This window comes from Crotalus tigris, unplaced genomic scaffold, assembly GCF_016545835.1.
Source record: "Crotalus tigris isolate CLP2741 ecotype Arizona unplaced genomic scaffold, ASM1654583v1 scf7180000023815.240080, whole genome shotgun sequence".
NCBI lineage: Eukaryota > Metazoa > Chordata > Lepidosauria > Squamata > Viperidae > Crotalus > Crotalus tigris.
Window position 1 is genome coordinate 1 of NW_024100204.1, and position 12,500 is coordinate 12,500.

The 12,500-nt window shown below is 38.6% G+C and overlaps 1 protein-coding gene across 8 annotated transcripts in view; it reads right to left on the reverse strand.

Annotated features, from left to right (window-relative positions):
- Positions 1-989: 989 nt before the first annotated feature.
- The window catches only part of LOC120298223 (ras-GEF domain-containing family member 1C-like), a 93,119-nt gene continuing 81,608 nt past the window's right edge, over positions 990-12,500 (reverse strand). For 4 of the 8 annotated variants that reach the window (XM_039321706.1, XM_039321700.1, XM_039321703.1 and 1 more), the window contains 2 exons: positions 2,577-2,789; positions 991-1,128 (listed from right to left, as the gene is read on the reverse strand). In XM_039321706.1, the coding sequence (XP_039177640.1) occupies positions 1,111-1,128; positions 2,577-2,789 (231 nt within the window). In that variant the 3' untranslated portion in view covers positions 991-1,110. Of the gene's footprint in view, positions 1,129-1,652; positions 2,790-12,500 lie in introns of those variants that run through there. The other 4 variants (XM_039321704.1, XM_039321705.1, XM_039321699.1 and 1 more) reach the window with 3 other exon arrangements.

The following is a 12,500-nucleotide window of genomic DNA, read 5'->3' on the forward strand; positions in this document are numbered from 1 at the left end:
TTACTCTCAGCTCTACAAAACAGGCAATGGCAAACCACTTGTGAAAAACCTGCAGAGACTAGCCCAGGCAACTGGCTGGAGTCAAAAACTGATTCAAAGGCACAAAAACAAATAAACATAAAAGCAGGGAAGGTTAAGGGCTTAAGTAGATTGGATTTTTTAAAGTTTAAGATAGTTTGATACTTTTGAGCTTAAGGTATTTCATATGTACAATGGATATAAAAAGTCTATACAGTATTTTTAAAAAAGATTTTAAAAAAAATCAGACCAAGATAAATCCCCTCAGAATTTTTTCCACCTTTAATATAACACATAAGCTGTACAATTCAACTGAAAAACAAACTGAAATCTTTTAGAGGGAAAATAAGATACACTAATTAATTTAACAAAAAGCTATTGGATCTATTGACAACAAATGTTCAGGGCCATGTCTGTCCTTCAAAATTTATATAACATCACCACAATGTAATCTTTTGTCTAGTTTTTTCAAGAAGAAAGTTAGAAAGGACAAGTGTACAGAAACATGAATTGGTAAAATTACACTGGTATTTCTAACAGCAACAAGGAACAAATTAATTAAAAATGGAAATGCTTCAGGCAGGGCTTTTTTTGTCATAGAACGGGTTCTGGCATCTTTTTTCAACACATTTTCCAGAGTTGCATACTTTTCCTATTGTTTCCCTTCCTATCTTCGTTTTGAAAATGCCCCGCTAGCGGTACAGTACGAACGGGGTCCCCTCCGGCGCTGTCTGCTTCCTCTAGGACAGACATGTCAAACTCGCGACATCACATGACGTCGTGTCACGTATCAGAGCTTTTTCGCTATTGCCAGCAATGGGGTAGGCATGGTTTTCCAATGATGTATCTGGCCCACGGGCTGGCATTTTGACACCCCTGCTCTAGGAGGAGCCATGAGGCGCCGGAGCACCACAGCCAGAGTGTGGCTTGATTGGCTGGGTCAGACCATGTGGTGTGGAAATTAAAAAGAGGCGAAGTAAGAGGAAAGAAAGGCGGCTGGCGTGGAAGCTTGCCTGAGAGTGAAACTTTGCTGTTGCAGTTCCTTGAGTAGTTCAAAGGCTGGGATATCTACGAAAATCTCTTTTTAGTCTTTTATACTTTATATTCAAACTGCAGAGGGGAAGAATAAGAATAAAGCCAATGTCTTGTGATTTGGAGGTATTATTATTAATAATAATATAAGGTTTAATCAGATCTATTTATTAAATTGGGTTTAACTTAAAGGTAAGTTAAAAGTAATCTGTTCACTGACAAAGTTTCAACTTTAATTTGTTTCAAGTCAATATCCATATTAAACTCCAAATGTAAATTTTTCCACCTTGTTTGACAACTTCTTAAAAATAATTCAATCAATTACAAGCAACCAAATTTTGTTTTATTGGGCCAATTTCATTCCAGATAGAAAACTGATATTTCCACTCATTAAATGGGTATGCCAGTGGTAAATGTCCCAAAAGATTAATAAAATGCCTTCTTGTAATTTAAAGCCATACAGTGCATGGTAACGTTAATAGTATTAACTTACCTTGAACAAAATCCTAGTCTTTAGATACACTAAAAATTGAAGGGTTTTTTTTTCAACTACAAAGGTAAACCTTGTAGGGTAGGCAAGGCAGGTTGTATGACATGTGTGAGTACTGGCACTTTTTTTTTTTTTTTTTTAAAAAAAAAGCACTGACTTCAGGTCCAAATAAAGAAAGATAATAGAGGAGATGCAAGCTCAGAAATTTAATCTATTTTATTTTATTTTTTGAAAAAGCAAATAAATTAAAACTATCTCCTCACAACCTTTTCCTATTAAAATTGTACTTTTCCCCACTGGGAACTTATTACTTTTAATCAGCAACTATGGGTTGTTTATGAGGACATCTTCAACAAGAACCTATCTTTATGTACTTTTCTGCAGACACTTAAAGGCATAATAGAAACAATTAATATCTGTATTATTTTGTCTAATTTGACTGCTAGTTCTTGAATTATGTTTTTATAAGGTGAAAAAATCTACATGGCAGCAAATTGTTGAAATTTTCTGTATCTCTTTGCTGTTATCTATTGGTTTCTGGATTTTTGCAACTTGTTTTGGGTAGCCTAGTTTTGCACACATATAACAACAGTGATATAAACTACTATGATACATGATTTAATTTTTCACGCTCCAAACTGCATCAGTTGGTATCCGACATAACCTGACCATCAGCCCATCAGATGATCTAGTCTAAAGCATCTTGACTCCTTTATTGGAAATGAACTGGAAGGAAGACTGATGGCAATTGCTCCTTCCTGACTTCTATCCTCTTAGTTTTTTGCTGGTAGGATTTAGTGAATATTGGCAATGCAGATAGACCTGCTCTGATATTGCAATATTTGAATTCTAAAGATGTGGATCCCCCTTCAATAAATGAACCCTCCAGGACTGCAATCAAACATGAATGACAATGCAATTGACTCAAATGTTCCTAGTGGATTATAAATTTAAGAAGTCTCAGTAAGAAGTTTTCAGAATTTTTTCTTTTCTTCTATAACCAGACAATGAAATCAAGTATTTACTATCCACTTACCAGTTCTACATGAGTTAGCTGTTGGGCTAAAGTATATGGATCACTGCAGACACTCAACATTTCTCTTTGGATGGATGGAGGTTTACTTTTAAAAGCTACCACTTTATCTGAGACAGCTGCACTGATCTTGACTATCCCTTCTTGGCCATGGTTAAGACTTGCAAGCTTCTGATTCAAGGTTTGTAGAAGCTGATTCATCTTTTTCCAATAGGCCTGAGGTGAAGAAAAGGAAGAAAGGGACAATTACACACTCCAAGTAAAACATTTTTAAATGTTGGGGAATCTTCTGAATCAGGTTTCTACTTAAGAGTGGAATGATCAGATATAGATTAGAATAATTTTATTTCCAACCTTCTATTCTAGAATATCCAGTCAACTTAATTATAGTTCCGCCCTAAGTTCCATCCTATAGTTGTACACCACAAGACTAGCATCTAGCCAGAATATTTATGCATTTGTGCTAAATGCCAACTGAGCTAGCTGACCACATGGGTCAACATAGTTTCCCCCCCCCCATATCCTCTGTTTACCAATCTCATGTGCCCTTCTCATTTTTAAAATCTCTGAAACATAGATAATTGCTTGTATGAAACACATGTACAATATCTTATGCAAGAAGTGCCAATCAAATACTACCATTAAGATTGTTATGGCTGATTTATATGCTTCACAGAGAGTTCTTAGTATTCCAATTACAAATACTTACATCTGTCAAACAGTGCCATTTTGAATCATTTTACCCGATATATTGCACTGTATTAACATGACCAAAACATCTACGACACCTCTCTTAAATTACTTGTCCATCACTCATGGCACCATGTATTAAAGCTGCTCTTGGTTATCAGGAAATTATTTTGAAAACAAAGATGAAACAGATCACAGGTGGTATGGGTTACATATTATTCAGTGAGATGTTCAAGTTAATCTAATACAGCAGTTGCTCCCAGTGAAGCAAAAACAACAACAAAAAAACCCCAAATTAATTGAGGTTAATTCTATCAATATTGGTTCTTAAGATGTGCTGAAGATCAGAATACAAAATTGAGCAGCAGTTCTGTTTTGAGTAGGCTGTTGATTACAGATGTAAGAATGCCCAATATTTTGAAAAAGATTGGATGGGGATAATAGCTCTCCAGACTAAACAAATGAAATATTTGTGGTTTGGAAATCAACCTCATATTGAAAGATACACAGACACATTTCTTCAGTAATTTCATATGCATTCCATCTCTTTAGTGGGACATCTTTGATCTGTCCTTTAATTGATTTTAATCTATAGATCTGCAATGCACTAGAAAATATCTGGAAGACATATAAGGATGCGAAAAATATTTGTTTACTTATTGAATTGTATGCTAGCCTTAAAGATATGGAGAACTACAAACCTGTTATGAAAATTGGCATCTGAGAAGATACATTATTGACTATAGCTATAGTTTTATTATATCTGCTTGTCTGCCTGTCTGCCAAGATAGTTTACTAATTGCCATAAAATAAAATAGGTAAACATTTACTGCCCCAAAGCTATTTAATTAGAATGAAGCTGATCAAAGCATTTACATTATGCTCCTCAATGGTAAAATTTAGCCAAGTTGATTGGAAAATCTGAACTGCAAGAAAAGGCAATCACATGAAGCTTCTAAATGGCCTATAAAGACAAGACTAAACAATGGATGGGACTCTTAAGGGAAAACTTATTTAATACTGGCCTATGTACATTTACAGTCTCCTGAATTCTCCATAAACCTCTGAAGGATGTTTAACAAGGTTTGACAATTAGAAGGGAAGGCACTCCCCGGCCTCCTGCTAACCTGGTCTGGCAGAGGACAAAAGGCCTACAGCAATCCGTCAGCTATGAGGAATTGGAGGCGGAAAAACCTGAGGTGGGTGGGAGAAACAATGAGGTAGACAGTGATGAGAAAACAGAAAAACTCAAACATCAGGAGATGCAGGAAACATGCCCACAGACAGGCATATGAGAAATGCTTATATACAAATGTTCAAAGCTTGGGGAACAAACAGGGTGAACTAGAAGCAATAGTACACGAGGGAGGGTATGACATAATTGGCATTACAGAAACTTGGTGGGACGAAACCCATGAATGGAATGGACTGATGGATATGGATTACAAATTGTTCAAAAGAAACAGGTCTACAAAAAGAGGAGGGGGAGTTGCACTATATGTAAGAGAACACTACATATCTACAGAAATGCACATGATCAAAGATAAAATCTCTCCAACATGTATATGGGTCAATATAAAAGAGAAAAAAGTGACATTCCCATAAGTGTATATTACAGCCTACCCAAGAAATAGATGAACTCTTTGCCAACCAGTTAACAAATATATGTAGCAAGTATAACACAATAGTAATGGGAGACTTCAACTATCCAGATATCAACTGGGAGACAAACTCTGCAGCGAGCGGGAGATCAAACAGATTCCTAACCAACCTAGCTGACAACTTTGTCACCCAAAAGGTGGAGGAGAGAACTAGATGTAAAGCTATACTGGACTTAATTCTTACTAATAGAGAAGAAGTGATAGAGGGAGTTGAAGTTGCCAGAACTTTGGGTGAAAGTGACCACGTCATACTGGAATTTAATAAAATGCAAACACTAGCAATAGAAAACAACCTACCAAAATAATTAGGTCTACAATTACTTTCCTCCTCCTCCATATTGGGAAGAATGACACAACTAAGAACCTGAGTAAAATAGTGAGAGATTACAAACAACTAGGCAATAAAGTTAAGAAGCTAGGAGCACAAGTAGTGTTCTCATCAGTACTCCCAATGAAAGGCCAACATCCATTGAAGAAAAAAAGAATTTCAGAAATAAACCATTGGCTAAAGGGTTGGTGTTGCCAAGAAAACAATCCAACCAGTGTCTTAAACTTCAAAAGAGCTGACTTTAACAAACTCAGAGAAAACCTAGAAAAGATCCCACGGATGAAAATCCTAAAGGGGAAAACAACCCAAGAAGCATGGGAAACTCTGAAAAATGCAATCGTAAAAGCCCAATCCAGCACAATACCACTGAAAAAGAAAAAAAATAAATTCAAGAAGAAAGCAAAATGGCTGCACAAAGATTGCTCTGACAAACTGAAAGACAAAAAGGACAAATACAAAAAATGGAAAGATGGGCACATAACTAAGGCCAATTATCAGCAGACAACCAGAACATGCAAAGATGAAGTCAGGAAAGCAAAGGCTCAGAATGAACAAAGACTTGCAACAGAAATCAAGGATAATAAAAAAAGTTTCTTCCCACATATTAACAAGAAAAAGGTCAAGGAAGCTGTAGGTCCACTAAAGAAGAAGATGGGAAGGAAATAACAGGAAACAGGGAGAAAGCAGAGCTGCTTAACTAATACTTTGTATCAGTTTTCACAGAAAAACAAACTATAGCACAACTTATCAAAAAAAGCCACTGCAAAAGACAAACTAGAAACAAAAACTAAAATAAGAAAAAAAATGGTAAGAGAACACCTATCCGACCTTGACAAATATAAATCACTGGGACCCGACAGATTACATCCCAGAGTTCTGAAGGAGCTGGCAGATGTTATCTCAGAACCATTGCACCACATCTTTCATGAATCCTGGAGCACCAGGAAGTACCCAAGGATTGGAAAAGGGCTGATATGGTTCCCATCTTCAAGAAAGGGAAAAAACGGATCCAGGAAACTACAGACCAATCAGTTTAACATCAATATCTGGGAAGATCCTTTAAAAGATAATCAAAAAACAGATCTGCGAACAACTAGAAGCAAACAAAGTTATAACTAGTAGCCAGCACGGGTTTGTTAAAAACAGATCATGCCAAACCAATCTTATTTCATTCTTTGATAAAGTGACTAAACTAGTAGACCAGCAAAATGCTGTGGACGTAGTATACTTAGATTTCATTAAGGCATTTGATAAAGTAGACCACAACCTACTCATTGGTAAGCTAGAAAAAGGTGGAATAGACAATATCACCACCAGATGGATCTGTAGCTGGCTGGCAAACCGTACTCAATGAGTAGTCCTCAACGGCACCACATCCACATGGAGAGAAGCAGTGGGGTACCACAAGGTTCCGTCTAAGGCCCAGTACTTTTCAATATCTTCATCAATGACTTAGATGAGGGAATTGAAGGGGAACTCACCAAACTGGTAGGAGCAGCCAACACCCCCGAAGACAAACTCAGGATCCAACAAGATCTTGACAAACATGAACAATGGGCCCTATCCAACAAAATGAGTTTCAATGTGGAAAAAAGCAAAGTTTTACATTTAGGCAGGAAAAATCAAAGGTACAAGTACAGACTGGGTGAGACCTGGCTTAAAAACAGTATCTGTGAGAGGGACCTTGGAGTCCTAGTGGACGATCACTTGACTATAGCCAGCAGTGTGCAGCAGCAGCCAAAAAAGCTAATACAATCCTGGGTTATATAAACAGAAACATAGAATCAAGATCATGCGAAATATTAGTACTGCTTTATAAAACCCTAGTAAGACCACACCTGGAATACTGCAGCCAATTCTGGTCACCATATCACAAAAAAGATGTTGAGAGTTTGGAAAAAAAATCAAGAGAAGAGCAACTAAGATGATCAAAGGCCTGGAGGCTAAAATATACGAAGAATGGCTACAGGAGTTAGGTTTGGTTAGTCTAAAGAAAAGAAGAAATAGGGGAGACATGATAGCAGTGTTCCAGTATTTGAGGGGCTGCCACAAAGAAGAGGGGGTCACATTATTCACCAAAGCACCAGAGGGAAGAACGAGAAACAATGGTTGGAAACTGATCAAATAGAGAAGCAACCTGGAATTAAGGAGAAACTTCCTGATAGTGAGGACAATTAACCAGTGGAACAGCTTGCCTCTAGAAATCATGGGTGCTCCATCACTGGAGGTTTTTAAGAAGAGGCTGGACAGTCACTTGTTTGAGATGGTACACATTCTCCTGCTTGAGTAGTGGGCTACACTAGAAAATCTCCAAGTCCCTTCCAGCTCTATTCTATTCTAAACATTGATAAGAAAATTCACTTCTGAAGCAACCACTCAGACATCTATGCTTTGAATCGTCTTCTTAAAATGGACATAAGCCTCTGTGGATCAACTGATATGGAAGCCATCAGCAATTTGACGAAACTAGTGAGGCGGGCAACAGACAGAGAAAACCTTTGTGGATTATGTCATGCAGCCACATATCACTAAGAGGAACACAGAAAAATACTATTACAGGCATTCTGTAGACGTGAACTGCTGATGCTCTGGATGGCTGCAAATGGGTAACTGTGGAGTGGTCATCACCACTGCCAGAAAGAGGAAATGAGACAGCAGTCTTGACCTTCTACTGGAAATGTGATGAAACCTATTGACTCCCAGAAATGGTTTGTTTTTATTAAAGCTCCCAACTAGAGTGGGAGTTCAGAAACTATTTCTAATTATTTCTTCCTCTGAGATGGCACATGAAAAACCCCTGCCCTACTTTCCCACCCTGAACTCTATAGGGCGTTATATTATTATTGTTGTTGGCCACCCTTTCAGCCAAGCATTTTGACTGGATTTGGCATTTTTGTCCTCCCATCAAGTCCTTCCCAAGGACCTGGGATAGGCAGATGTTGTTACTTAATAATATCAAACGGATTGTTGCGGGATGTAAGCTGTTCCACGTTAAGCTGCCTTTTGTAACTCACTGGTGATGATTTTGATAATGCCAATGGTATTCAAGTGATGTTTCAGATGTTTTGTAATTGCACTATTTCTATTGTCATTATCTTTGCTTTTTTTGCCACAGCCATTCTTCTTGCAGGTCATTATATTTTGTGATTTTTCCCAGTTCTTTCTCTTTAGTTCTGTCTCCAAGTATTGCAACATTCGCTTTCCAGACATTGTCATCTTTCTTAACAATAGTTAAGTCTCAGGTGTTATTTCTCAGGTGTTTGTCTGTTTGAATTTTAAAGTCCCAGAGCTCTTTAGTGTCTTCATTTTCTATTATCTTTTATATCTTGCGGTCCAGGAATAGATCTTATTTGTAAGCAAGCAGTACTTCTTGCACATATTCAATGTTCCATTGTTGCTACCTTGTCATGTTTTTGTTTATAGACTGTCCGTGTGATCTTCTTGCGGCAGCTAACTGGGTGGTCCACTGTTTCTTCAGCTTCTTTGCAGAGATGGCATTTGCTGTCTGTTGCTGACTTCTCTGCTCTGGTCTTATATGCATTTACTCTTAAGGCTTCATTTCTGTGTAGCCAAAATTAGCTCCTTTATCTGTATGTCTTTCTTATTGACCTTTGTTAAGTTTGGGGATATTATTATTTTACATTTTACATTATTTTACTTAAAAACAGTAACTGAGAGGGACCTTGGAGTCCTAGTGGACGATCACTTGACTATGAGCCAGCAGTGTGCAGCAGCAGCCAAAAAAGCTAATACAATCCTGGGTTGTATAAACAGAGGCATAGAATCAAGATCACGCAAAGTATTAATACTGCTTTACAAAACCCTAGTAAGACCACACCTGGAATACTGCAGCCAATTCTGGTTACCATATCACAAAAAAGATGTTGAGAGTTTGGAAAAAAATTCAGAGAAGAGCAACTAAGATGATCAAAGGCCTGGAGACTAAAACATATGAAGAACGGCTGCAGAACTTAGGTTTGGCTAGTCCAGTGGTGGCGAACCTATGGCACAGGTGCCAGAGGCGGCACTCGGAGTCCTCTCTATGGGCACACATGCCGTTGCCCCAGCCTTGCCTCCACCCGTGACCCCCTTACCAGCAGCCTCCCTGGAGGAGAGTCGCCCCTGAGTGTGGCCCACGCGGAGCAGAGCAGCCAAGGACATGGCAGCCAGGCAGCGTAGACAAAACTGCCCTCATGCCCCAACGTGCACAGTTGATGCTGCAGGGCATGGGCGCCATGGCGCTACTGGGCTGCCTGGGCAATCTGCGACGGGTCCTGGAAGCGGTGAGTGGCCCTGAGGGCAGGCAGGATGGGGTGGAGGGGGGGCGGGGCAGGGGTTTGGTAGGGGTGGAGCCAGTTTTTGGGCACTCGGTCTCTAAAAGGTTCGCCATCACTGGGCTAGTCTAAAGAAAAGAAGAAATAGGGGAGACATGATAGCAGTATTCCAGTATTTGAGGGGCTGCCACAAAGAAAAGAGGGTCACATTATTCACCAAAGCACCAGAGGACAGAACAAGAAACAATGGTTGGAAACTGATCAAATAGAGAAGCAACCTGGAATTAAGGAGAAACTTCCTGACAGTGAGGATAATTAACCAGTGGAACAGCTTGCCTCTAGAAATCATGGGCACTCTGTCAGTGGAGATTGTTAAGAAGTCACTTGTCTGAGTTGGTATAGGTCAGTGGTGGCGAACCTTTTAGAGACCGAGTGCCCAAACTGCAACCCCAAACCCACTTATTTATCGCAAAGTGCCAGGGCTGTATCAGCATTGTGGTGCCCTCGGGGGGGGGGCGGGTGTGTGGCCCACTGAGTGGGCGTGGCTGCAGTGGTCACGGCAGACTGGGTGAGTGTGGCCGGGGCCAGTCCCTCGCCATCTCCAGGGCATCCCTGGGAGGCCAACGCCGCTTGCTCACTCACTTCCTGTCCTGTCACTTCCAAACACCACGTGCTCACTACTCTGGCGAACTCTGCTGGGGCAATGGCACGTGTGCCCACAGAGAGGGCTCTGAGTGCCACCTCTGGCACGCATGCCATAGGTTCGCCACCAGTGGTATAGGTTCTCTTGCTTGAGTAGGGGGCTGGACCAGAAGACCTCCAAGGTTCCTTCCAGTTCTATTCTATTCTATTCTATTCTATTCTATTCTATTCTATTCTATTCTATTCTATTCTATTCTATTCTATTCTATTCTATTCTATTCTATTCTATTCCTAATTCTAATTCTACATTTAATTAATCTAGGTATCCTCAGAGCTAAAACCAATGACCACTGAAATTTGTATTAGAGTTCACATTAAATTGACTATTGTATTCTTGTTTTAATGTTCATTTCTGTCCAGCAGTTTCACTGCCTTAACATATCCATAAAAATCAGTAATGTTAATACTTCACTGAGTGATAAATGTTTTATGAAATGTTTTAGGTTATTAGTCTCTTCCCCAATGCGATTCCTATAGTGCCACTCGCTGTCTTAAACACTCTCATTCCAGTTTAATATTATAAAAATATATGGGGAGTAACACACAAAAATTATATTCAAATGAATTCACAAATTACCCCAGCCTAAGGCTTGCTGAAGAAATCAACATCATAATACTTTCCTGAAAGTGAGGAGGAACGGGGCCAAATAGATTTTAGAAGGGGTGGGAGCAGTGTCAGGATCTAGTCTGACACAAACTCCAAATCCCCACTGGATGGAAATTGCTCTGTTATAGAGACCAATTTCTACAAGAAGTACACAGACAAAAGAGAAAGGCCTTGTTCAGCAATAAAAACCAAAGAAAGCTTGAATACGAATGTATAGGGTACGTTTTGACCTTCACCTTCAACTCTGCTAAGTGTCAAATGTTGAAGGATACATATGTCCTACTGGCACATTCTTGAACACGATCAGTCTTATAAAGATCATGTGTAGCACAAGAGGTCAAACTTTGGATGACTAGAAACTACTTCAATAATCATAGGGGGCACAGGTTTCCTCCACCCCTTTTTTTGGATTAGAGGGTAAAGCACGCTTTTTAAAACTGTAGGAGATGACCAAACTGAGCATGAGGGAAGGGGTCAAATGCATCATCAGTCATGCCTGCGTGACCACAAGAGATTTAAGTCCAGCCCACCTTGAATGCCTTTCTCAATTCCTGCTGATTTCCTTTGATCTTTAGTAGCTCAGATTCTTTTAGAGAGCTTAAGTGTGAAATAAATCTTTATATTCATTTGAACTGCCTGAATCTCCTGATTTCCCCAGTGCTTGACAATATACATGAGCATGTTTAGATACTTGGGAGATTATTTGGGTGAGGAACGTCAAATTTACACAAGCCCAAAATTTAAGGGAAAATTTTTATAAAATGTTTTATAGATGGCACCTTGATCCACAAAAAATGTCTCGTATGTATCCTGACTTGCAGCCTAAATGTTGGAGATGTGGGTATTTGGATGCTACCTATTATCACATTTGGTGGTCATGTAAAAATATAAAAGCTTTTTGGATTAAGATATGGTGGAATATTCAAAGAATTTTTAAAAGAAGGATAAAATTTACCCCACAACTGTTTTTGTTGGGTATTGTTTCGGATTGTGATAACAAAGAGACTATATTAATGTTAAACTTAATTACAGCGGCCAGGTTGTTAGTAGGGCAATATTGGAAGAAGGAATCTTTGTCTACGTTGCAAGAATGGTTTCTTAAAGTTTCTTATTTGGCGGAAATGGCAAAGATTTCGGCTTTCCTGAAAGATCAATCGCAAGAGAAGTACCTCCTGGTATGGAAAAGATGGATAGATTTCATACAATATAAGTTGGATATAAAAAATATCATTTAGTTTTTGAATAATTTATATTTAAAGTTTAAGATACTTTATAGATATTATTTTTAATTTTTAATTTTTAATTTTCTTTTTTCATTTTATCTTTTCTTTTTCTGTTTCTTTTCTTTCTTTCTTCTTGTTTTCTTTATATATTGTTGTTAATTATTTTATAATTTGTTTAATCAATGTATTTAGATTTGTTTATGGTTTATACGTGTTTTAAGATTTTTTTTAAATTTTAATTAAGCCTGTATTCAGCTCTGGGAAGGTCCGGGGAGGGTTGGGAGGATTTGGGGAAGGGAATTTCTTTTTTGTAAAATTTAAAAATTTTCAATTACATACATACACACACACACATATACATGAGCATGTGCAGGAGAAGGGTGATTGGAACGGACAGCAGACCGCCCAGTATGGTGCATGGGAAGGAGGATGGAAAGGAGAA